The 26,998-nt window shown below is 54.1% G+C and overlaps 1 protein-coding gene across 1 annotated transcript; it reads left to right on the top strand.

The window, feature by feature from the left end:
- The first annotated feature begins 2,175 nt into the window (after positions 1-2,175).
- On the top strand, positions 2,176-25,491 carry RSPO4 (R-spondin 4). Its single transcript, XM_040981261.1, has 5 exons — positions 2,176-2,254; positions 21,338-21,526; positions 21,983-22,123; positions 23,278-23,463; positions 25,349-25,491. Exons 1-5 carry the CDS (start codon positions 2,176-2,178, stop codon positions 25,489-25,491), a joined length of 738 nt encoding a protein of 245 aa, XP_040837195.1.
- The last annotated feature ends 1,507 nt before the right edge of the window (positions 25,492-26,998 follow it).

Here is a 26,998-nt window from a genome sequence, read left to right as displayed (position 1 = left end):
AGGGCTGGGTCGGGCTAAAGCTGGGAATCAGGAGTTTCATCTGGGTCTACCATGTGAGTAGCACAAGCACTTGGGCCATCTTCTGCTTTCCCAGGAATATCAGCAGGGAGCTGGATGGGAAGCAACGCCCCTGGATTGTGAACAGGCTCCCAAATGGATGCTGGCATCACAGGTGGTGACTTAACCTACCACACAACATTGCTGGCCCCAGATAGTACAACTTATATCCAGTGTGGTCAGAAAGGGCTTTTCTGAGGATGCAGTGCAGAGTGCTGGACAAGAATTTTCCAGACAGAGGAAACAGAAAAAGCTCTTAGGAAGACATGTTTGAGAAACGAGAGGAGGGGTCTGGGTAGCTGGATCAGAGGGAGTGGAAGTAAGGAGAGGGGTTCAGTGGCTGCGAGGAGGGGTGGGAGGCTTCGTCCTGCAGGGCTGTACCCCAGCCCCTGCAGGACTCCCCATGTACACTGCTCCTTCCAGCCCTGCTCACACGGAAGCTGCCCCCACCCCCCATAGATTTTGGAGGCTCCAGGACTAGGGGTGGGAGGGTAGCAGGTGACTCCTTGCTTTCCTAAGGTCACCCAGTTTGTCCAAGTGGCTGCGTTCTTTGTTCAGCTGAGAGCCTCATGCACCCAGAGAACTCATTCCCTCTCTCATTCTGAGTTCTGCATGCCTATTCTGTCTCTAGCACCTGTTGGGCTCCAGGGACCTGGGTAAGGCATCATCACTGGCCTGGACGAGTTGGCAATTCGCAAGGAGGAACAGACACATCCCAGGTTATCACCTGGAATGATCAGTGATCTGATGACGGAACTGTGGATGCCCCAGACTGGCCTTCAGCCTCAGGAAAGGCCTCCTGGAAGAGGAAGGGATACAGAAGGCACCAGTGGACATGGAGAATGGGGAGAAGCCACAGAGGATGAGGAAAGTACAACTGCTGCCCAGGAGCACAGGGCAGGTGCCTCTGGACCTCCAAGGCATGAGCCTGGACCACTGCCCTGCTGTGTGGCCTCAGGCAAGTCCCAGGGCCTGAGCTGCCCCTTGGTCCCCTCCCCTGAAAAACGGGGTTCATCAGAATGGAAGCTCGCTGGGTTATTTGAAAGAACATTCCAGAGTGCTCAACACAACTCCCAGCACTTGAAGCTAGCCATTAGTTTGGTCCTTCTTATTGCCACCCCCCTGACAAGTGACTGGGACACAAGGAGGTGGGCGTACACTGATGACTTGGAAAATTGGCTCCGAACGGGTTAAAACTCAACCAGCTGCTTCCAGTGCTGGTGATAAGGTTGGCGGAAACACAATGCAGGTCCCCGGCCCTGTCACCACGAATTTATGAGGTGCTGGTCACTTCGAACCAGAGAGCAGGGGCTCCCCCAGGCAGGGTCAGGGGCCAGAGGGGCCTCAGGACTTTGTTGAAGACTGCAGAGAGAAAAACAGAGCCAGGCAGCGCCCCCCACTCCTTGTCCCCATCCCCCTATCCCCCAACCAGCAAGAGGAGAAGGAGGGGCGCGGGGAGGGACACCAAAGAGGGAGACCCATGAATGTTAGCCAGGTGCAGACCGGGATCCCGATAGGGGAGGGCGGGCAGGAGTGGTAATGGGAAGGCAAAGGGGAATGGCGGATAGTAATGGGGAAAGCGAGGTAGGAAGATTGAGAACCAAAGAGAGAGAGATGGTAAAACGCCTGGAGGAGGAAGAGCGAGGGGGTTGTGGTGCGAGAGGAGAGAAAGAAAATCACGGGCGGGCGGAAAGAGGTACCCCCGTGGGCGTGCGCCGGCGGGTGTACCTGCCGCCTCCTGGCCGTCGGCGGGCTCTGCAAGTGCCTGAGTGCGGAGGCGCGGGAAGAACGCTCGGCCGTGGGCTGCGCAGCCGTCGGACATCCGGGATCGCATTCGGACGACCCCGGCCCCACGCCGCGCGCGCGCCGGCCCCGAGCGGGTTAACGCACCGCCCTCGCCGCGCCGACTCCTCCCCGCGGGGGCAGTGCCCGGGCTGAGCCGACGCCCTCACTAGACCTGGCGGCGGGCCCCTGGGCAGACTGCAGGTCCCCCCGCGGCTGAACCGACCTGGTGCGCCGCGGATGCGCCTGGCGCACCCTGAGCAGCTGCCGCACGGCCGCCGGGCGGTCAGGCAGCCTGGGGAACCCCCACGCGCCCGCTGGGCCCAGGTTGCCCAGATGCGGGCACCACTCTGCTTGCTGCTGCTCGTTGCTCACGCGGTGGACATGCTGGCTCTGACCCGAAGAAAGAAGCAAGGTACGAGGGACTGCAGGGCTGGGTGACCGGATGGTCTGCGAAGCAGGCGTGGGCATGGTCCTCTGGCGCTGGAGCCACTGGCTCTTTCAAGTAGGTAGCAGTCCCACTTCAGAGGTGGGAACACTGAGCCTCTAGGGAACCCAGGCTGGACCAAGAAGGCCACCAAGGATCCAACAAGGCTCTCTCACTACATCCTCTGCCCCCACCCCTTCCCCGCTCCGTGGCAGCAGCCAGGAATGGTTGCTCCATGTGCAGCCGGGGACATGCAGGGACTAGGGGACAAAGATGGTGTCTCAAAACCACCCCAGGTATCCATGCAGAGCCCAGCAACAAGTGTCAGCAGCATCACCTCCCTGAAGATCCCTTCTGGTGAGCTCAGCCACACCTGAAACCTGAGTTCAAGTTCACGTGTCTGGGGATGATTTGGGTGAACAGGTGGGGCCCACTTTTTTCTCTTATAACCTGCTAGAGCCATTAGAAATGTGACCCAAGGTTCAGACCAGAAGTGATCAAGAGTCCTTGGAGATTCTATGCCCCAGCCCCTGGTTGCCAGCCAGAAGGTCTTTGAGAAGTAGGTTTAGGTTTGTCCCTGCGAGAGTAAGAAGTGGTATAGCCTGGACACAGGCCAGAGGAGAGTGAGGCAGTGAACAATCCCTCCTGCCTGAGCCGAGCAGCCGTTCAGCCTGGGGATGCCAGTTTGAGATTCCACATCCAAATGCCATGTCCTACCCTTCCGCAGCCCTATGTGGTCAGAACTCCATGGATCCTTCTGGCATGTGGGCCATCCCAGTTGATAAAGCAGGGTGCCAAGACACAGACAGGTTAGGTAAGTGCTAGCTTGTCCAGTGGCTAAATGGAAGACCACAGTGTCCTTCTGCCCTCTGGGACTTCTGAGGCATGCATGCACTTAGTGACAGCTGGAGTGGAGCAGGAAGCACAAGGGGACTGTGGGAGAACGGGGCCGGCTGGGGCGGAGGGAGGGTACCACCCTGACAGGGCTGCACAGAAGGGCCAAAGGAGTGGACAGGCAGGAGTCTTCAGGTACACTGGGGGATTGGGGACCCTATGTGGGAACGCCTCTGTGAGTGGCCCTTGTTAGTGTAGCCTCTGATGTCAGCCTTTCCGGATTCAAATTTCTGTTACCAGCTGCGTCTCCTGCTCACTAATGTCCATCGCAGGCACCTTTAGATCTCCCGGGTCTTTCTCAGAGCCCAGAATGACCAAAACAACAAAACAAAGCCATTCAGGCTTTGAGAATGGGAGTAGAGACCCCACAGCCAATGAGGATGGGGGTACCCCAAGCTGGTGCGTGCGTTAGCCAAGCAGCTAGGGACACAGGTTCCTGCTTGGTCTACATCCCTTTCCCTACCTGCCATGTCCGTGGGAGAAGAGGCAGATGTTGTGGATGAGGAAACAGATTCAGAGAGGGATGCTGACTCGTGCCGGGTTGCCCAGGGATTCCGATCTGGATGATGTGCTGCTCAGAGGACGGCTCCAGAGCTGTGGCCTGGAGCCTCATTGCCCCCCTCTTTAAGCTGCTTCTCAGTTCTGAGAGACAGAAGGAAGAGGGCAAAGAAGTGGCAACATGAAAAACTCCCCCCTCGCTGGCTGCATCCCCAGCTCACCGCCACCCCCTACACCCTAGAAGTCTGGTGAGGTGATCAGACCCTCTGCTCCTCGCACTGTTGAGATTTGGTGAGGGGCTCCTGGCTTCCCCCGCCAGCAGTGGCGTCCAGCCTCTGGGACACACACTTGCCTGCTCAGCATCTTCAGACAGTCTGTGGTTCCGTAACTAGTCTGATGCAATGCAGGCAGCCTTGGATGTTGGTCCCACTCTTGCCTGGGTGGTGTGGGCCAATCTGGGGTAAGTGGGTCTCTCTCCCCATTGTCACTGGTGTGGGGTTGGGAGCTAGACGCACCCGTCTCGTGGCCCGGGGTACAAGGCAGCTGTCAGTCTGGGAAATGTTGGATTTAGCAGAGTTCCCGACCACAAGGCTCTGAGAGCCTTGCGGAGAGGTGGGGTGGAGAGGAGATGGGAGACTGTTTCTCACAAGGTGTCTGCTTGGAAAATTCTGCACGTGGTCCCTGAGGGTCCTACCCACTTTGACCTTCTTCCCGTCTAGCTTTGGCAGGAGCCTGGGTCCTCCATCCCCTGGGGAATTTGGCAATCCTTCATTCATTCCTTCATTTATTTGTTGATTCGTTCCCTTGTCTGTTCAACAAATGTAACAGGGCGACTTCTGTTTCAAGCTCTCTGCTGGGTGGGGACACCAAGGTGGGCAGACCTGGGCCTGTCCTTGAGTGACTTTCCACGTGGAGGAACCCCCTTTTCCTGCCCTTCCCCAGCTTCCAGTCCATGCCAAGTTTGCAACCTCAGATTAGGAGGAGTGGCTTGCCAGGCCCCTGCCACAGCCCCGTCTGAGCCGTCACCCTCAGGGCCCTGGCTTCCTCAGCCCCAACTTCACTCACACTCAAGCGTCATTGGTGTTGGACAAAACCCAATTTCTGTGGTTCTAAGACGAGACGGAACCAAAGAAAAAGGCTTGAGAGAGGTTCTTGGATCTCAAGTGTCTCTTACAAAACAGCGTTTTGATTCATTAAGTAGAAAGGAATAGAAACCAGATGGGGACATTTCTCTCGAAACATACTGGGGTGTCCTTTCTGGCAGTGGGGCATGCTGGCAGAGTGAGCCGGGGGTTGCTGCATGTCTCCGATGTGTGTTGCATTTAGGCCATGGGGAGGAGACAGAATAGAACCAACTCCCCCCCCACCTCCCGACTACTTCCAAGACCTGCTGGGGAGGGGCCCCTCGTTCACAGTGAGCTTTTAGATCCTTCCAGATCTGAGGCCAGAAGGGACACAGCAGGGAGCCTTGAAGTCCAGGTGGCCTTGTTGTACCCTAGACAGGTGACCATGTGCAAGCCACATATCTTCTTTGCTCCTCAGTGTCCATATCTGTAAAATGGGAGCAAACATACCTATCTCTCCTGGAGAGAACATGCCCACAGGCTTCACAAGGATTTGACCACTCCCCTTCTTACTGCAAAGGGTAAGGGTGCAGCTGTGAGGGAGAGGGGAACCTCCTGTGGTTTGACCCTTTGTTCTATCCCTTGCTTCAGGTGCAACCCCAAGCAAACCTCCTCACCTCTCTGAGCCTCTTTTTTCTTCTTATAGAGTGACCCTGAGTCCCTGCAGGGACTGTTACTTGGTGTGAATCTCACACTTCAGTGTAGATGGCATAGTCCCCGTGTAGAGGCCAAACCCTGGGCATGCAGGGGACTGAAGGCAGGGGCAAGGAGAAGGGGGACCCTGTTTCTTGTCTCCTGGTCAGGGACCTGGCTGGGCACAGAGAATAGGTGTCCCTGAAGTGCTGGCACCCGATGGACCCAGCGTCCCAGGCACAGCGGGGAGAGTGGCAGGGTTGAGGGAGAAATGGGCAACAAGACCGTGGGATGGTGCTGGATCTGGGTCAGACACTGCCTCGGCCCAGTGCTTGTGCCCTGCTGGCCTGTGTTTCCTCCTAACCCGGGGCCACTTGAGCAATGGAAAGCACAACCTTGGCTCGGGGTCAGTGGTCACAGTCGCCGAGCTCCGCCCAGCCTCCCTCTTCTACCACAGCCGCCACCGCAACAGCAGTTCTGCCTCCAGGCAGGGTGGCAAAAGAGACGTCATGTCCCTCTCATGCTGTCCCCCACCGCCCCGGGAACCCCTTCATGCCCTGTGGATGGAAATCCCCCAACTTCCTGCCCAGCCACCAAAGCAAATGCCTGGGGCCACTGAGAGCACCACAAATCCTTCTAATTCCACCAGTGTTGTACCCATTTCCCAAACTGGGGAACTGAGGCTTACAAAGGGGCAGTGATCTGCCCAGCTGCCACAGTGGTTGAGTTAGGATATGTGTAGGCATGGAAATGAGACATGCCAGTGACTCTGCAAGGATCTTCAGAAAGGTGGGGTGGAGGACTCGATCAGGAAGAGGGGACATCAGGGTGAGGACTCCTGCAGGGAGTGAGGGAGAAGGGCCCAGTCTCGGCAGGCTTTGGGTGCCACTTGGCTATCATGGTCAGCACGTTGAAGTGTTTGTCCAGTCATTCCTCTGGGTCAGGCCCTGAGCCCAGTGCTAGAAGAGGAGAGCAGATTTGGGCACTGCACCACCCCTGCTGTCAGAGGGCCCAGCATTAACTTGAGATCCATGATTGAGAAGACCCTGGCTGGGACCACCCTAGCTCCTTAGCACACCATGAGAGGTGGGAGGATGGTGACAGTCCAGGGCTCAGGTCAGAAAGCTGTGACTCCAAGACAGAACCTGGTTTGGCCAGGGTGTCCCCTGGACCGGCTAGTCCATTCTGTGTTCTGGCTAGTGAAAAACAGATACCCGTTGGAATTCAGGTTAATACACATCAGCCATCAGGGAAATGGATTTTGTAAGATCCACAGTGTTTCTGAATGGAATGGAGCAGAACAAAACCAAACAAGAGATAGACTACAACGAGGTCAGCAACACTTTTGTAAAGAACCAAGGAGTTAATAGTTGAGTTGTTGTGGGCCACATGGGATCTGCCATGTGGTTCACCGTTCTCAGCTTACCAGCATGATCCAACAGTCAGATTTGGTCCCTGGGCTACGGTTCACCAACCTCTACTTTAAAAAAACAGCAGAGTGCATGGCAAATGTTAAAATGATTATTTTGAAAAATGCTAATGTGAGTTTACACATACGTATGTATACTGATTTCTGTACTCTGCATTGTGTGTACTTATGTACAAAGGTATATATTTAAGGATTTATTTTTCTTGTTGGAAAAGAAGAAAGAGAAAGATCTTCCCTTTGTTGGTTCGCTCCCCAAATGGCTGTAGTAGCTGGTGCTGGGCCAGGCCAAAGCCAGGAGCCAGGAAACCCATCCTGGTCTCCTGCTTGGGTGCGGGGGCCCAAGCACTCAAGCCATCCTCTGTTGCTTTCTCAGGTGCGTTAGTAAGGAGCTGGCCTGGAAGCCAAGCAACTGAGGCTTGAACCAGCTCTCTCATGTGGGATGCTGACATCACATGCAGCGATTTAACTTGCCATACCACAACACTGCCCTCCACCAAATGTATTTCCTATTATTGTCCAAAGGCCGTGGAGGCCACTCTTGTGCATGGCCCTTTTGGTAATGACCTAGTATGGGTCTTTTTGAATGCCAGCAGTGGGCTCTAGAAGCCCATGTTACAGATGAGAGGACAGAAGCCCATGGGTCATACACAGCAAGTGGCAGGGAGCTGGGAAACAGCCTTAGGGGGTCTGGCCTGAGAGCTCCCCACACTCATCCAGTTGCCTTGGTGAGCAGTGGTCCTGGGTTTAGACACTGAATCTAGTGGACATGTCCCTTCCCAGCCATATGCATTTTGTGCCCTGGAAGGGACAATGAGGGGGTGGCCCTAACTTCCTGTTTCAGATACCCCCAAGCACCCAGCGTGTGCCAGCTATCATGCACGCCTTTCCTTTTAACCTTCATCCCAGCCCCCACCTACTTACTGCAGAGAAAATCTGGTTCAGAGCAAATAGGTGTGTGACCTGGGTCTTTCTGATCCCAAAACTCACAGTGGTAAACCCAGCAGAGGCTGCTGTTAGCCATGCTCTTGTGAGTGTAGCACTTTCCATTTGCAAAACAGTCCCACTTGGGTTTTCTTCCTGAGGTTCTGGAGGAGTGTAAAATAAAGAAGACTGAATGCTAAAGGGAGCACCTGGAGTTTTCGAGACCTGTTCTCATCACTTGGGAGGCTCCAGGGCCAGCCAGCTGAGCTGGAAGTACAAGTACAAGAGAGACAGGGAAGGGCCTGGCATAGTAACCTAGGGGTTAAAGTCCTCGCCTTGTATATGGGATCCCATATGGGCACCATTTAGCCTGCTGCTCCCTCTTCCCATCCAGCTCCCTGCTTATGGCCTAGGAAAGCAGCAGAGGACGGCCCAAAGCCTTGGGACCCTGTACCCGTGTGGGAGACCTGAAAGACGAAGATATTTCTCTGTAGATCTGACTTTCCAATGATTTATATATCTTTAAAGAGAGAGAGAGATGAGGGCGATTTGGAAGAATTGCTTCTCCTTTGCAGGAGAGCAGCCTGCTCCTGAACCTAATCAATCCAGCGGGGAGCCTCCTGAACCCCCAGTTCTCCCTCACCACTACCGCTTTGCCTGTACCCTGGGGCTGGGGAGTGTCAGAGAAGGGAGTAAGATCTGAGGATCATAGACCTCTTTTGTATTTTATTTTTCTGTTTTGTGTTTTAAAGATTTATTTATCTGAAAGAGTTATGGGGGTGGTAGAGAGGGAGAAAGAGAGATCTTCCGTCTGTTGATTCACTCACCCCAATGACCGCAGTGGCCAGGGCTAATTCAGGCTGAAACCAGGAACCAGGAGCTTCATCCTGGTCTCCCACATGGATAGCAGACATCCAAACATTTGATCCATTGACTGCCACTTTCCCCAACTCCTAACAGGGAGCTGGGTTGGAAGTGGAGCAGCCAGGACTCAAACCAGGGCCCGTGTCACTAGCCTGCGTTTTACCTGTGCACCACAATGCCAGCCTCAGGTCAGGTACCCGTTCGTGGGTCCCAGGAATTATCACCATGGCAAGGAGCTGCCATACAAAGTCTGGACTTCAGCTGTGTGGTTACACAAGAAGGACCCCGCTGAGGCCTGGCCCAGACCCAGCCACTCCAGCCTTGAGGCCAGTCCTCCTCTAAGGGCCTTGGGCAGTGGGCGCCAGCTGGACTCAGGAGGACCTGGGCGTGGTGGGAAGCCAGGAACACACACATTGGCTGAATGTTTGCACACATCTGGACACACATCCCTAAACACATGCCTTTTTTCTTTTTTCCTTAAAAATGGAAGCATCCCTCTCTGTCCACGGGGGAACTATGGGGACCAAAGGAGAAACAGAAATCCACGATTCCAGCTTGGCACATAAGAAAGTATAGGTTTAACACAGCCTCCTCTTCCTTCCAAACCATCTCCAGACGACGTGTAATTCCCAACGCCGCGGGACTGCTGGGTCAACTGTAGGATGCCATGTCATTTAGCAGTGAAGGCAACAGTGAGAAGTTGTATGGGTTTAGCAGAGATGTGATCCCTCTTCCCCCGTGCCAGACACTTTGTCTCTGCAGTTGGGAACCCATATTCTAGGAACCAACTATTTTGTGTCCACTGGCACCAAAAGCTTTGAAACAAATCTGCCTTTGATGTGGCTTTAGGGTTGGGCATTTACCCTGTGCCAGTTGCCACCTGCCTTGCATTTGTAATATTGGACACTTGTGAACACTTGATGAATTCCTGAAACTCTCTTAATGGAACTTTGAGACTGGTCTTGTTAATATCATCCCTATTTCAGGAATGAGAAAAGTGAGGCACAGAGAAGCAGGTTGCCCAGGCTACACAGCCAAGGTTTCTATCCTGCCTGTTCTGAGGGCCCAAGCTCTGAGTCCTGAGTTCACCTGCCTGCCAGCCTCATCTAACTGAGCAAATTGCAGAGACATAAACTGAATGAAGCAAATGGAACATGTGTGTGCACGGAGGAGGTATGAAATTGCCATTCTTATAGGTCTAAAATACCAAATAATGGCAATTTCACGTAGAGTTAACTTTGGCAAAACCAAGATTTAAATCCAGAAAGTTGATTTTCTGGCATGGATTCATAGCTACTGCTCCAGGCCTTCTCCCAGTCCCTCTTCATTGTAACTGCATGGGACATTTGCCTTGTATTGTCCTGTGACACTGTATAGGAGCCTCTACCACTCAGAGAAGGGAGGCAGCTTGCTCGGGGCATGCAGTCAGAACGGGGAGAGCTTGGCATGTGCCCCCAGGTTTCCTTAACCCTGGGGCCTCCTTTCTTGCCCCTCAGGAAATAGTCAGCATGGCCCAATACCCTGCAGAGCCCACGCAAGATGGACTGGTATCCATCTCCTGATTGGTGAGGCCACCTCGTCCTGGGTCCTGCTGCCCCGGGCTGGGCCACCACTGCCTGCGCTGGAATGAGCTCTTGCGGTGGCATGGCATGACTCACAGGATCCCCGCTCTGCCACCCATGCCAGGGGCTCCTTGGTGCTAGTGGGGGTGAGGGTAGGGGTAGGGAGGAGTTCCGTTTCCCCAGCTGGAAAGGAAGGCATTCCAGGCCAGGGCCCTAGACCGCATAGGGAAGCCACTCCCTTTTGCCCAAAGCCTCCACTTTCCCTGGAGCCTGACAGCAGTGCCACATCCATCAGGGTGGGAATGCCAAGAGAAGGCATGTCACAGCTGCCTCTTGGCGCCCGCTCTGCTGTGGGCCAGTGGCTGTCTCGGGCAAGTCCAGCCCAAGACCAAGGGCTTTGCTAAAGGGCCATGAGCAGGTCGTCTCCGGCCTGTGCATCTTTGGGCTCATTTACAGAAGAATGAGAGGTGAACCATAGGTCATGCTCTCCTAATGCACTGTGCCCAGTGTTCAGGGTGTTGGTGCCAAGCAGGGAAGTACAGTCCTCGGGCTCTAGCTGGCCTGGGCTCACCTCCCGACTCCAGCTGCTGCCATGCTTGGGTGCAGCTGTTTCCCCCCTGGATCACTCAGGGACAGCACCAATACCATGCAGTGCTGCATGCATGTGCCAGGGCTCTCAGCATTTGAGCCTATGGCAGACGAGATCTGACTCTGAAAGTCCTCTGCAAGTCTAGAAGACGGTCACTGTGAGGGGCGACATTCGGGGGACAGTGTGAGGCCGGGTGCCTTGCGACTGGCACATGACCTCCTCTTGAATCCCTTGCTGACTCTTCTAGAAGCAAACCTCAGAGGAGCGCTGAGGATGAAACAATGTTGAGATGTGTGTGTATGTGTGTATAGCATGTTTGCATGTGTACATTGTATAGTACATGTTTATGTATGCCACGTGTGTGCCTGTTTACCTGTACATGTGTGAGTGCATGTATATGTGTGTAGTATGTATATTGTTTAGTGTGTATGCATGTAATGCATGCATGTGTGTACAATATATATAGTGTTTATGTGGTATAGTAAATGCAGTGTGTGTGTGGTGTGTGCATATGTGTACATGTGTGAGTGTGTGTGACTGGCACATTACAGACATATAACTGATGTGTTGTGTATTCATGGATGAGGTGGACAAGGTCCCGCCATCCAGCCTTCCCTACACAGCAGGCTGGAAAAACCCGTTCGCATGCTGGCCTCTGAACCCACTTGTCCTTCCTCTCCCCTCTCGCCCTCCTGCTCCCCCCCTGTGGACATTCGAGCCCTTCAGGCTTCTTAATTCATAGCTAGTGACCATCGTCACTCTGACAGGACCATGCTCTTGCTTTGGGTTTTTCTTTTTCTGTATTGTTTAAATAGTTTCTTACTTCCGGTTAACATGTACTTCACCTGGGGCAGGTGTCTGGCTTGGTGTTTAAGACACCAGTGCGCACGCCCGTGACCTGCAGTGAAGTGCGTGAGTTTGATTCTGGCTGTCTCCCAACTCCTGCTAATGAGAACCGTAGCGGTGCCAGTGATGGCTCGGGTGATTGGGTCCCTGTCACCTACAGGGAGAGACCAGTATGGAGCTCCTGGCTCCTGGCTCCAGCCCAGGCCGAGTCCCAGCCACCGCAGGCACTGGAGGAATGAACCAATAGATAAAAGCTCATTCTCCCTCTTCCTGCCTACAAATATTTAAGTAATTTTTTAAGGTGCCCATAAATCCTAAAAAATGTGTCTTACTTATCTTATATATTTTTAAACATTTTAACTATTTTTTTTGAAATTTTGATTTTTATTGATATTCAAATATCTTTTTTTTTTTTTTTAAAGATTTATTTTTTATTATTTTTTATTGGAAAGGCGGATATACAGAGAGGAGAGACAGAGAGGAAGGTCTTCCATCCGATGATTCACTCCCCAAGTGAGCCGCAACGGGCCGATACTATGCCGATCCGAAGCCAGGAGCCTCTTCCGGGTCTCCCACGCGGGTGCAGGGTCCCAAAGCTTTGGGCTGTCCTCGACTGCTTTCCCAGGCCACAGGCAGGGAGCTGGAAGGGAAGCGGGGCTGCCGGGATTAGAACCGGCGCCCATATGGGATCCCGGGCGTGCAAGGCGAGGACTTAACCACTTGTGCCACCGCGCCGGGCCCTCTTTTTTTTTTTTTAAGATTTTTGTTATTGGAAAGTCAGATATACAGAGAGGAGGAAAGATAGAGAGAAAGATCTTCCATCTGCTGATTCACTCCCCAAGTGGCTGCAACAGTCGGAGCTGAATTGATCCAAAGCCAGGAACCAGGAGCTGCTGCTGGTTCTCCCACACAGGCGCAGGGTCCCAAGGCTCTGAGTCATCCTCAACTGCTTTCCCAGGCCACAGGCAGGGGGCTGGATGGGAAATAGGGCTCTCAGGATTAGAACCAGCACCCATATGGGATCCCTGCATGTGCAAGGCAAGGATTTTAGCCACCAGGCTACCGCGCTGGGCCCTATTCAAATATCTTTTACAAATTATTTTATTGACATAATTATGCACACATGTTTATGGGGTGCAATTTTATGTTTCAGTGCAGGGATACTCTGTGTAATCATCAAATTACAGTAATTAATATATTCCTCACCTCAAATTCATCCTTTCCTTGTGACGAGTACATTGAAAGATTCTCTCCTAGGGATTTTGACATAGACAATACAAGTTAACATTTTATTTTTAAATTTTTGAACATTTTTTTAAAGATTTCTTAATTTTTAAATTATAGTTACAAGAAGAGAGAAATCTTCCATCCACTGGTTCACTCCCCAACTGGCCACAGCAGCCAGGTATGAACCGAACTGAAGTCAGGAGCCTGGAAATCCATCCTAGTTTTCCATGTGGGTGGCAGCAACCCAAACACTCACTTGGGCCACTTTCCACTGCCTTTCCAGAGTGCATTAACAGGAAGTTGGATCAGAAGCCAAGAGGCTGGAACTGCAGCTGGCACTTACATACGGGACGCTCATGCTGCAGGAGACAGCTTACCTTGCTGAGCCAGAACACTGGCCCCAGACTTTTTTATTTTTTATTTTAATTTTGTTTTCAAGACTGTTTTACCTTAGAATCGTGCATTAATTTTAATTTCTTTGTAATTCATCTTATTTTAAATTTCATCTTATTTTTAATTTAGTTGTTATTCTGTCCACTTTTCAACACTGAGTTTCTTGCCTTTTCCTTGTCAACTTATAGGGATTCCTTGCTTTGTCTGCACATCATTCCGTTGATGACTTTGACAATGAATGTGTCTTTCCTGGGTGTGGCACTGCCTATATCCTTTGGAGAATAGAGTGGCATGGTTGTATCCGTCTGGTTTCTTTCGAATGGGGGCAGGAGAGGGTCTTGGAAGATGTCTCCACTGAATGTGAGCCTCCCCTCCCCCCTTTCCCCCTTCCCCCCCTTCCCCCTTCCCCCCTTCCCCTCCCCCCCGCCCAGTCCTGGCTCTTAGCCAGAACCAGTTGTCCTATGGGAAAATCAGGTGAGTATAGCCCCAAGTCTTGTAGAGCCTGGAGGGTAGCACAGGGCCTGGCACACTCTGAGCACTCAGCCAGCCTGCCCTGGTTCTGCCATTCACCACTCTGGTTCCTTCATGGTCTGCCAGAGGTCATGGAGGTTGGGATCTCCGTTTAGGTGGGGGTGGGATGGACCACGAGGCTCATCTTGGTTCAAAATTGTGATGCTTTGAGCAGCCCCATAGGGACCATGGGGACAGCTGCCCCCCTCTTGGTGGCCAGGCTCTCCCTGCTGTCACTGCTTCTTCTGACTCAGTCTTCTCTCACATCAGCAGTCAGGTGGCTGTGGGCACACATTTGTCCTCCTGCTCTGAATGCCCTTTGATGCCTTCGCCCACCCAGGCCCTCTTTCTCCCATGTTTTTCCTTATCTTACCAGTTTCCGGGAGCTCACCTAAGGATTCATTGAACTGGAGGAGAGTCCACATGTAGGGGTGAGGAGCAGAGTAGGAGTGAGAGAGGCCTGACACAAACTAAGAGACCACTGGAGCTGCCCAGCCCCTGCCTGGGGTGGCTAGAGGCCCAAACTGGATTCCCGACAGGTCCCCAGAGTGCTTCCCTGGGTTGGGGAAGCAATGGCTGTGCCTGGACCTCACAGTGTCTGGAGCTGAGGCCACACACAAGCCTGTCTCGTCCACTTGGCATGAGACATGGCTGGCTGCTGTGACCTGGGCATTTATGAGCCAGTGCCTGGGAGATGATTACTAGCATTGTCCCCATTGTGTGGAAGGGAAGGCTGAGGCTCAGAATGGTGAAGTAGCTTGCCTCGAGTCATTTGGCAAGGAAGTGGCAGGAGAACATCTCCATGTTCTGCTCAGTGTTATCTGCGTCCCCACCTCCACCCTGGATGCTACTGGAAAAGCAGCCATGGCCTGGAGACCTCGAGTTCCACACACCCCAGGGGAGTCTCAGGGGTCTGCTCCTCTGTGGATGCGGTACAATCTGTGCCCCAGGCAGGAATGTGCCAGGGGCTTCTCGGAGCCAGTCTGCAGTGGTGGCAACTGCCTCCCAGATGTGGCAGCCCGAGCGGGCAGGAGGGCGTCCAGCTGTTGTTTATTTCCTTGGTCATCGGTGACAGTGGTGCTCAGAGGATGTGTTGACTGCCCAGCTCTCTCTGTGTGGGGCCCTCCTCCAACGCTCTGGAGTCTTCCCAAGGACAGAGCAGGGCCAGGACCAGGCCAGGCCGCCCTTAGTCTGTCTGTCATGGGCATGGACAGTGGCCTCCCTCTGTCCTGCCCGGCCTCATTACCCCCTGAGGAGTCTGCAAGACAGCTGCATCAAATCCGCGGTCCACCATGACAAATGGCATTCTCATGCAAGCCTAAGGCCCCCGGGCACACCCAATGGTGAAGAAATTCTGCCCCCAAAAATGTTGGCTTCCCTGGCGCTATGGCACATTGACTAAATCCTCTCTTTGCAAGTGCCGGGATTATATGGGCGCCAGTTTGTATCCTGGCTGCTCCACTTCCCTTCCAGCTCCTTCCTATCACCTGGGAAAGCAGTAAAGGACAGTCCAAAGCCTTGGGACCTTGTGCCAATGTTCAGGAAGAAGCTCCTGGCTTTGGACAATTCAGCTCCGACTGTTGCAGCCACTTGGGGAGTGAACCAGTAGCCAAAAGATTTTTCTCTGACTCTCCTTCTGTCTGTAAATCTGCCTTTTCAATTAAAATAAATATTTTTTTTAATTGGCCTCCAAATGAAAGAGAAAGCTTTTTGCTGACTATCCAGACCTTTCTGGCATTGCCAATTCCAAAGGAGGCAGGGCAGGTAGGAAAGGTCCTAGGAGTGACGGTCAGTGTCACAGAGCCTCTCAGAGAGGTCCAGGTCCCCACAGCATCCCTGTGGGCTCCAGGTAGGATTCCTGTTTTATGGATGGGAGAATAGAGGTACAGAGGGCTCCCAACATGAGTTCAGGGTCATATGGACCAGGACCAAGATGAGGGTTCAGAGCTGTGATTTGAACCCAGGAAGCTCAGCTCTGAACCCTGCCCTACACTAATGGTTCTTAAAAGGCCCCTGGGCCAGCAGCGGGAATCAGCTGGCCATACCGATTCTCAGTCCCCACTGCACACCTGCTGGAGCGCAGCCCCGAGGGAGATCTTGCAGCCTGTGCTGCTTGCAAGCCCTTAACCTTCATGATGTCTTCTTGGTTAAGTGAGCAAGGTGGGCCCCAGTGCAGCTCAAGGGTGATGCCATCCAGCAGGTTCACCGCAGCACTGGGGACCACACCAGGGAGAGGGAGAGACTGTGGTGAGTGAAGAGCAGTGTGTTATTATGCAGCTCCATGTCCAGTGTTGGCAGATGGTCTGGTTTTAGCCACGGAAGTCCTGATTTTTTTTTTCTTTAATGTGAAATCTTTTTATTTATTTTTTTTTAAGTTTTTTTTTTTTTTATTGGAAAGGCAGATATACAGAGAGGAGAGACAGAGAGGAAGATCTTCCGTCCGATGATTCACTCCCCAAGTGAGCACAACGACCGATACTATGCCGATCCAAAACCAGGAGCTTCTTCCGGGTCTCCCATACAGGTGCAGTTTCCCAAAGCTTTGGGCCGTCCTCGACTGCTTTCCCGGGCCGCAGGCAGGGAGCTGGATGGGAAGTGGGGCCACCGGGATTAGAACCAGCGCCCATATGGGATCCCGGGCGTGCAAGGCGAGGACCTTAACCACTTGCGCCATCGCACCGGGCCCGAAATCTCTTGATTTCTATAAATGTTGCAATCTACTTATGTTTGTTATTATTGTTTTTTTTTTTAAGTGTGTGGCTAGAGTTCTTGGCGTGAGCATTGAGGATATTTTGATGACAGCCTCACAGTAGACTGCTGGGCAAAGGAACTTGTCTGGGAGAATGTGCATTTTCTGGGTCCCGTCTCACCCTGCCCTGGACCCCTCTGGGAAAACTCCAAAGGTTGGAGGCATGCCATGCAGAGAGCCCCTAAGTGCACTCGGAACCTGCTAACGGAGGAGAAGTTGGGCAATGTGGCACAGCAGTTGAAGCTGCCGCTTGGGATGCCTGTATCCATTTCAGAGTACTGGTTTAAGTCCCGGCTACTCTACTTCTCATGGAGCCCCCTCCTAATGCACCTGCCAGGCCACATCATTGGGAATGTGTTTTCTAGCCACTAAGCACTTACAACACCCATGTAGCACAGGTGTCCTGGTGGAAATCCCAGCTCCACCAATCCTGGAAGAGTCTGTTTGTTCATCTGTGGGTCCCTCTTTCCCTATCAGAAAACGGGGAGACAGCAATTCCTACTCCATGGGCTCTGTTTTGAGGGGTGCGCAAACCCTAGTGGACTGACACAGAGGCAAGGCTGGTAACTATTTTTTTTAAAGATTTATTTTTATTATTTTTATTGGAAAGGCGGATATACAGAGAGGAGAGACAGAGAGGAAGATCTTCCGTCCGATGATTCACTCCCCAAGTGAGCGCAACGGCCGATACTATGCCGATCCGAAGCCAGGAGCCTCTTCCGGGTCTCCCACGCGGGTGCAGGGTCCCAAAGCTTTGGGCCGTCCTCGACTGCTTTCCCAGGCCACAGGCAGGGAGCTGGAAGGGAAGCGGGGCTGCCGGGGATAGAACTGGCGCCCATATGGGATCCCGGGCGTGCAAGGCGAGGACCTTAACCACTGCGCCACCATGCCAGGCCCAAGGCACATGAATTCAGAGTGGTAACAAGCCTGTATCACTTTTGTGGATTGTCATAAAGATGGGAGTGATTAAATTCTACTATCATTCTCAATAAATGTGCTTCCCGAGGGTCAGCTCATCCCCCCGGTACCTGGGGGAAAAGACAAGTGACTCCCATGTCACTCAAACCTTTCCAGCTGCTACAGCGACACAGGGCCACATTCCTGGCACTCCACTGTGGTCTTCCTCTGCTCCTCAGAGCGAGCAAAACCTGTGTTGGTTGTTACTTGACAGGAAAAAGAAAGTGACTTTCTTTGGAGGTTACTGTGCGAGCGAGGCCTTGGAAGGGCTGGGGGGCAGTGAGTGTGACAGGGAAGGGGAATAGAGGACGGTCAGAAGCTTGATCTGCATTTCAGAGCTCAAGAGGTAGAGGTTTCTCTCGGCCTGCGCCTGCATTCGTTTCTCTCTTGCTGTCTGCTTCTGTGTGAGTCAGGAACCATTTGGTTGCGAGCAATGAAAACTCAACCAACGATGGCTTGAGGAAGGAATCAGTGGGTCCCTGGGGTAGATCCAGGGTGCAGGTGACTCCTGGGGACTGCGTTGGGCTCTCCTGGCTCTGCCACCACCCGCAGCGCCCCCTCTGCTCTCGCAAGGCTCCTTACTAATGTGTTGCCCACCAGTTCTGTCTGCAACCTCCAGATCCGAGAAGACAATGAAAACAGTGGTAAAAATTCCAAGAGTTGTTGCTGGGATTCATATCTGTCTCCTAAATCAGCAACTTTCATAGCTGGGGGATCGAGGCTCCGATTGGTTAAGGGCAGGTCAAGTGCATCTGGGTGAGACAAACCTCCCCATGAGCCTCAAAGTTGGAGGAATCATAGCAGGGGAGGCAGTACAAGAAGAGAGGGCCTGTGGGTGCTTGTTCCTACTGGGATTCCTCACACATGTGTACTAGGACTGGACGTGGTCAGAGGCCATCCCAGACTACTTCCTGCCAGTCTGGAGTGCAGATTCTTCTCAAGAGACATGGTGTCATCGGATGAGCTGGCTGTCCCCCCGGTTCGGTTGGCCATGAGTCAGGGCCTGGGTCACCCAAGACAGGCGTGCCTTCCAGCGCCATTTCTCAGGGAGAAGAAACTGTCCTCAGGGAAGACACTTCTGAAATGCCTACTGCATTTCTTTTTGCTAGAGTTCACATTCCTGGGCCCAACCCAAGGACTATAAGCCTCTGCATGTTCTGATACTCGCTCAAGAATAAGAAGCACTAAGTTTGGATCTTTCTAGAGTAGCAATGTACAGACTCCAGTTGTCATCACTTATTACCCATCATGTGAGCATGTGAGGCCCTACACCCCATGACCTTGGATGTTTGAGAGGATGAGCAAGGAGAGAGGGGGAAATAGCTTTGCTCTTCGTAATAAGTTAGAGATGTAATGAAATGCCAGATGGAGGTGCCATTACAAGATACAGACACTAGAGGGCACCCTAGTCAACTTCCGAGGCCTGAGATTCCTGCAGGAAGCCTAGGCTCAGGGTTGGAGGCTGAGGGTTGTCATCCATTCTGACCCCTTGCAGTTACACCAACACTCTCAGAGGCAAGAGAAGCTCCTTGCTTGTTATTTTGCCTTCAGTGCGTTAAGTCGTCTCTTTCCTAATAGTGTTGTAATTCTAATGAGAACTTCTTTGGGGTTTGATGCCTGACCTTGGGGTAGACCCCACCCCTTCTGGTCATAGGGTCTACAAGAAAGCTGCAGGAGTCAGGCTGCACCGGTCCCTAACTCCTTCCCAGAACCTTTGTCTGCCGCTTGGATCCCCTATCTCATCCTGCCTTGCTGTCACTTCCAAGGGCTATAGCTGTGAGTCCCATAACACCAGGTGCCACATGCAGCTCGCCAGGGAGACCCCTGCTCTGGCTGACATGGGGAGAAGGTCCTGGACAGCTGTGTACCTCTCAGCCATTTCCATCAAATCTTGCCATTTCAACATTTAGATTTTTTTTTTTTTTAGAATGAAATATTCCGGATAAGAGCAAAGCCCCAAGTCTGCCTCCCCGATCCCTGACACCGTGTGTGGCTCCCATGAGACCACCATGCAACATTCACTGTGTGTGATCCCTGACGTGGCATTTACTCTTAATACATATTTATGTGTCATAAGCATTACAAGCTGTGGCTCTGCAGGCTTTTGAAATGGATGTAAAGGCTTCATAGCATACCTATGATTCACTGTGCAAACTGCTTTTTCTGCTCAGCATGAGTCTGGGATGTGTCCACAATGATAACTCTGCCTTTGTCATTTATCATGGCTGTGGCATGACTATACCACCACGTATTTGTCTATCCATTTCAAAAATTCTATTTATATCAGAGACAGAGAGAGACAGATATATAGGAAAACAGAGAGAGAGAGAGAGCGTGCAGCTCTAAAACCTGTGGTGGCCAGAGCTAGGCCAGGCTGGGCTAAAGCCAGGAGCTCCGTCCAGGTCTCCCTCACGGGAGCCACTTGAACCATCACTTGAGCCATGACCGCTGCCTCCCAGGGTCTGCTTTGGAAGGAAGCTGGAATCGGGAGACAGGGCTAAGCAGGAAACCCAAGCATTTTGACAAGGACACGTACACCTTAAGCACATGCTGTCTCTCAGGCTAAGTGCCTGCTCTGTGTACTTGCCCGTCCTTTTGAGAGGTTAGCCTTGTGCAGTTATCTGCCCTCTGGAGATGCTACGGGAAATCCCACTGCTTCTCCAAGTGTGGTCCTTGGACCAGCAGCATCAACATTTCCCGAGAGCCTGTTAGGAAGGCTGTTTCTCTCAGACCCAGCCCAGTCCCACTGAACCAGGGCCCAGAGTACTTGCCATGTCAGTGCTGAGAGCTACTGGCAGCTGCTCTTCTGGGGGATCTGTGTCAGGAGCCATATTCTTGAACCTTCCAGAGACTGCTAAAATGTTCTCAAGTGTACATGCATCCTCATGCCTGCCACCCTTTGGTGTTGTGCTTCTGCCCAGTGGGTGGAAGGTCTGGGCCCTGATGTAGCCTCAGCCACTGTGTCCCTCCCTCCATGTAGGCCTGCCGAGGGGCAGTCACCTCCTCAGCTGTGCGGGACAGAATCAGGGCTCTCTGCAGGACAAGACTAGGGCTCCCAAGAATCCAGGTTTGGGGACGTGATGGCACTCGAGAGAAAGATAAGGTGGAGAGAAATGGCCCAGCCGGGCCTGGGCAGGGGCCTGATCAGCCTCCATCACAATCTCCTTTCTTCTGGGTTCCCTCAGCCTCTGAGTCCCATGCCTAGGACCAGGCCTCCCTGGGTTGTGGTCTGCATCTTAAAGGACCATGGTATCCCAATAGGAATAGGTGAGCCAGAGGTCAGGAACCAGAAGCAGTTTTCCTCCTGCAGCCACTGTCTCTGAGAACCTGTCCTCTGCTGGCCTGTCCCTTGGTGTCACCCGGTCATCAAGTGTTCCCCTTTAGTAATTATTTCTGTCAAAGGCAGAGTGGCAGAGAGAGAGACAGAGAAGGACACAGAGATGCCTGCAATAGCTGGGGCTGGGCCAGGATGAAACCAGCAGCCAGGAACTGCATTCTAGTCTCCCACAGGGATGGTAGGGACCCAAGTGCTCTAGCCCTCAACCGCTGCTTCCATGGCACATTAGCAGGGAGCTGCATCAGACATGGAAGTAGTTGGGACATGAACAGCAGGTGTCCCAAGTGAGAGCGAGGATGACAAGGGCACACCCCTGTCCTCTAAGAGAACTTTCTGGAAGTTGTACACACTGCTTGGTACCTTACATCCCATTGGTCAGATTTTGGTCCCGTGACTACCTAGATGCAAGGGAAGCTGGGAACTGTAGTTTTCAGGTGGTTGTGTGCCCAGTAACTAGGAACAATTGAGATGCTCACCCATGTTTTGACCATGTCTCTCTCCCTTCCCTCCCAACCCTCCACTCCCATCTGACTGGCAGTGGGTGCTGGCCTGGGGGGCAACTGCACAGGCTGTGTCATTTGCTCAGAGGAGAATGGCTGCTCCACCTGCCAACAGAGGCTGTTCCTGTTCATCCGCCGGGAAGGTATCCGGCAGTATGGCAAGTGCGTGCATGACTGCCCACTCGGCTTCTTCGGCATCCGCGGCCAGGAGGTCAACAGGTGCAAAAGTAGGTGGCTCCCCACTTGTGCCCTGATGGCCACCCTCTAGCCCAGCTCAGCTGGCAGGAAGGGGGTGTACCCAGGCTCCATGCCTATGTGGCACCCAGGCTGTACCCAGGCTCCATGCCTACGTGGTTCCAAGCTGGCTGTCGTTCCTCTTCCGGCCTTCATCAGCACCAAGGGCAAGTCTCCGCCTCTGCTGCAGTTGGCTGTGCAGCTTTGGCTGTGGCCCTCACCTTGTCTGGGTCAGGCTCAGATGTTAAAGGAGTGCCAACTCCGGCTCTGCTTTCGCTGTCACTTGGAACAAGTGACAAACCTAAAACTCAGTACCTGCCTAAAAGGAGGTACAGAGTCCTGACCCCAAAACTACAGAACCAGGGGCTGCTCGGAGCTCTCCCCTGATCCCCTGCCACCCCAGGCGCCCAGCAGGCGCCCTCACCTGGGGTGGACCGGCTGTGTTACAGAATGCGGGGCCACATGCGAGAGCTGCTTCAGCCAGGACTTCTGCATCCGCTGCAAGAGGAGGTTTCACCTATACAAGGGGAAGTGTCTGGCCACCTGCCCACCTGGCACCTTAACCCAGCAGAACACACGGGAGTGCCAGGGTAAGTGGGGACCCCCTTGCCCTCCCTGGAACAGGGACATAGCAAGAGGTGTTGGGAGACCTGAAGGAACTCAGGATAGAATGATAGGGGCGGGGAGCAGGAGGCAGGATCCAATCCCGGCATACCATGTACACCAGACACCTGCCCTGAGCCTCCAGAGCCTGCATATCCCAGAGGAGGACGACTATGGCCACCAATGATGGCATCATTGTCAGGCCAGGAGAGGCAGCATGGCATGGCCAGGCCCTGGTCTGGACTGAGACACACCTGGGTGCCAGGCATTGCTCTAGAACTCCCCACTGTTTCAGCTAGGAACTTAATGTCCTTTTGTCTTTCAGTTTACCCAAGGATATGAAAAGTTACAGGGCGGGCATTTGGCACGGTGCTGCTAGGGTGCCCACACCCCTACTCGTGGGCCTAGATTGGAGACCTCACTCTTCCAAGTCCAGCTCCCTGCTAATGTGTGCCCTGGGAGGCAGCGGATGATGGCTCAAGTACTTGGGTTCCTACTGCTACCCACTTGAGAGACCTGGAGGGAGTTCTGGGCTCCTGGTGTCAACCCACCTCAGATGGGGCTCTTGTGGGCTTTTGGGAACTGAATCAGAGGATGGAAGATCTCTCTAAGTCTTGATCCTGCATCTCTGACTCTCTGTTACCCTGGTTCCTCAAATGCCCACAAGAGCCAACGCTGAGCCAGGCCAAAGTCGGGAGGCTGGAATTCCATCTGGTCTCCCACACAGGTGGTAGGGATGCAGGTACTTGAGCCATCACCTGCTGCCTCCCAGGGTGTGCGTTGGCATGAAGCTTGGCTGGGAAGAGCGGGATCTGCAAGACAGGCAGCCGAGCAGGGAAGGCCCTCCACCTCCAATTAGCGTCGGCCTCTCCCTCACCTGGAGACTTCCTCTCTCTTGGTCGGCTCCCATGTCACCTCTTCCAGGAAGCTGTGGCTCTGGCTTCTGGCTCATAGCAGTGTATGTGACTAGACTCCCATGCGCTGTGTTTTAAATGTTTCCTTTCTACTCCTGGTTATAAACTGGGTCCCTGGCAAGTGGAGATGGTGTCTTCAGGTGCCCATACCTCTCAGACCCAGTACTGAAGGACACTGACTACCGGCTAATCCTGTCTATCCATCTGTCTCTGCCATCACCCTGCAGAAGAATGTGAACTGGGGCCCTGGGGCAGCTGGAGCCCCTGTACACACAATGGCAAGACCTGCGGCTCTGCCTGGGGCCTGGAGACACGTGTGCGAGAGGCTGGCCGGGCCGGGCAGGAAGAAGCAGCCACCTGCTCCGTGCAGTCCGAATCACGGAAGTGTGTCATCCAACGGCCCTGTCCTGGAGGTGAGCACTGGGCAAGCATGCGGGACCCCTGGATGACCTCAGGACTCTGCCCCTACCACATCTATACGGGTGCCTGAAAGCGCCCAGAGGAGGGTCTTGCTTGCTACACTCAGTCCCACCAAACAGAGGGAAGACAGAGTTCAGATGGAACACATTCTTCTGGAACAGGGGAGCCACACCCTCACCTTCTGTTCTGAAATGAAATTCATGCTCAACTCTGCATAGCCCATGGCCATCAGCTCACCCAGTAGATGCAAAGCAGGAGAGAAAAAATATGTGTGTCTCTGTGGAAATGCTAGGGCACAACGTGCCAGAAGGGTGACGTCACCGCGGAGGCTGCAGCTGTGGGCAGCCACAATGCACAGCCGTGTGGCCAGCCAGAGATACGATTTCCCAATGGCGCCCAGTAATTCATGCAACTGGACAGTCTGGTCTCTTTATCCATACCCCAGGGAGGTTCCACAAATAACCAATGGGTAGGCATGCTCCCCAATACTTGGCATCCAGACCCAAGACAGGTGCAGCTCCAAGTAAAAAGCGGGAATAAGGACACAAATCCACGCAGCCCCACAGGCTGCCAGAGGCCACCTAAATAGCACCTGCCCCCAGCCCTCCTCTGTGGCCTGCACAGTCAGCTCCTGGCCAAGGGCTCGGAATGGCCATGGGAACCCCTGCAGTCAGCAACCCTCATCTCAGGGGTCAGCAGAGAGGGGGCTGAGCCAAGGGACAGGACCCAGGCCGGGAGAGGAACCACCAGGCCTCACTTGCTTCCTCCCAGCCACTGGCCACTCACTCCGTCTCCTCTGTCCCAAGTTTTCCATCTATGAGGGAAACCACAGGCTGTGCCCCCGGGCCAGCCGGTCCCCTGCCTGGGCCTCAGTCTGCCCCCTCTGGAGACACCTCATCAGGGCATCCGGAGGGGAATGCTTGGCCTTGCATTTCAGAGGTCCATGGTTGCCATTGGAGGGCCTAGGTTCCACTGCCAGAATTGGCTTCTGACTCCAGTTTCCTGCTCCCACAGACCCTGGAGCACAATAGTGGTGGTGTAGACCTGGGCCAAGGGCTGGCTTTGGCCTCTGTCCAGCCCTCACCACTGCAGCCATTTGGGGCTGAACCAGAAAAGAGAGCATTCTCTCTTTTCTCTCTCTGCCTCTCCAAAAGAAAAAAAAAATTATTCCAGCTCCCCCAGAAAGTGATGGCTTGGGGGTTAAGGTTAAGACGGGATCAAGGGCTAGACAGAATCAAGGTTGAGTCAGCCTTCTTCCCATCAAGGCACCCAGAGGAGTACAGAACTCTGGAGCACTGCCTGTGAGCTGGAGGCAGTGGGACTGTGCCCGTAACTCACCCACATGAAGACACAGTGAACAACAGCAGTCCCTACACATGCCAGGAGAACTATAAGATAGATGACCTCATGATACGGCACCATCTTCTTTTGTGCATGCACTCCATTATGTTTGCACGATGGTAAAATTGCCTAAAGATGCAGTTGCTTGACTAAGTGATGTGTCTCTGCAGACAGGGGGCGGGGCGGTCTTGGGGCAGGGCTCCAGGTAGCAGGTGTCCCGGCTAGTATGGGTAGTATGGGTGCTAAGTCAACAGGGGAGCCCTAAGGACTGAAGAGTAAAGCTCAGTTGGGCAACTCAACCTGGGTCTACATTGGGCGGAGGAGGCGTGGTTGAGAGATCATCAGTACCCCGCCCTCAGCAGCCCGCCCCCTCTGCCTGCCCCACCCCTTCAGACCCGCCCTCCGCCGGCCCGCCCTCAGCGGCCACGCCCCCTCCGCCCCGCTCCTCCGCCGGCCCCGCCCCTTCAGACCCGCCCCTCAGCGGCCACGCCCCTGCCGGCCCGTCCTCAGCAGCCCCGCCCTGCGCCCTCCTTGCAGAGAGAAACGCTCGGCCAAAGAAGGGCCGCCGAGACCGGCGCCTGCGCAAGGACCGGAAGCCGGACCAGGACCGGAAGCCGGACCAGGACCAGAAGCCCGGCCGCAGACGGGACGGGAGGTCGCGGCATCCGGCCCTGCAGTGACCGTGGCTCGGCAGCCAGCGCGGCATCGCCGCTTCCTCCCCGCCTCCTCTTTGTTCCCACCCTTAAGGCGTCCACCTTCATTTATTATTCTCGTGTCTTTTATCTCCGTTTTCCTCCTTTTTTCCTTTGTTCTGTCTGCCTAGTTCTTGTTGCTCAGTGATTTCTGCGAGACTCCTTAAGAGAGGCCCTGTGGCTGTGACCCCCTTCGCCCCTCCTCCCTCCCTGTCTCCCCTTTTGAGGAAGGGGAGCATCCTTTGCCAGGCCTCTTCCCAGCCCTTGTCCCTGGCAGGAGGGGCTTGCCAAGGACTGGTGAACACCTCAGATGCTGAGAGTCCTGCCCTGCTGTCCAGGAGACCCCAGCACCTGCTGTTCCCCCACGGGACCCATGAGGACTGCCAAGGGAACCCCAGCTGGAAGGCACCCCCCGACCCAACTCTCCAAGCTGCCCCTGGCACCGGCAGCACACCACTACTGCCGCCCTCTCACCTTGTGTCCCATGCTTATCTCCTGCCTGTGGGAGTCAGGGGCTACCAGCCCTGCTGGAACCAGTAGCTGGACCCCCAAAAAGCCATCAGAGCTGATAGGAACTGCGGTTTCCTCAGGCTACTCTGTCGCCTTCCTGGGCCCCTCCTTCCTCACTATTATGGGGAGAAGGGACTCGCCCCAGACCACACAGGGAATGGGGGCTCTTCTCCCCTCTGCACCTGTACAGGGAGAGGGGGACCAACACCCCTACACCCATCACAGACCCTCACCCCTGGGAGAGCAGGTAGGGGAGAGTGCCCGGTTTGGACCAAGTTCACAAGCGGGTGGTACTCACTGCCTGTCACTCAGCCTTCACCATGTGGCATCCATCCTCCCCTGCCCCCCGGGTTTGTGGGTGCAGCACACAGAGTGGGTAGCAGAGGCTGCAGTCTGATTCCCCAGGGGGAGGCTGGGGGGACAGAGGGGGCTCCAGGCTGGGGGAGGGGGCTGGGAGTGGTGAGACGCCCCCTCCCCCACTCCAGGAGAGCAGCCCTTCAAGCCTGCTGGCACCTGGCACACAGGGACTCCCCAGCATCGCTTTTGATCAGGAGGGTGTTCAGCTGCCCAGGACTCCTCCCCTCCGCCCCCACCTCCCCCAGGGCCACAAAGCCCAACATCTCTTCTGCTAATGCTCCTGCCTCTAAGAAGCTCTGCTGGCTTTCCAAGACTCAACTCTTTGGGTTTTTGTTGTTGTTGTTGTTACATGTTTTTTAATAAAGAGAAAAGAAATTTGCATAATTTTCTGTGCATCAGGTGGGTGTTACAGATCATGGCGCTGAGGAGTTTGAAGCAGCAGAATGGAGACCACATGGGCTGAGGCGGTTTAGGGTGTCCCGAGGAGCCCACAGGGTTTATAGCTGGTGGGTAGGGAGAGGAAGGGTCCAGACCCTCTGGACCCTCTCAAGCAAGGGGTTTGGCCAGAAGGAGGAGACACCACCCTGGCCCCCAGGCCCCTTTACTCCTCCACCATAGAAGTGACCCC

This window comes from Ochotona curzoniae, unplaced genomic scaffold, assembly GCF_017591425.1.
Source record: "Ochotona curzoniae isolate NIBS_2020 unplaced genomic scaffold, NIBS_Ocur_1.0 contig_3520, whole genome shotgun sequence".
Taxonomy (NCBI): Eukaryota; Metazoa; Chordata; class Mammalia; order Lagomorpha; family Ochotonidae; genus Ochotona; species Ochotona curzoniae.
Note: the sequence above shows the minus strand (reverse complement) of the source record. Positions and strands in the feature narration are given on the sequence as shown.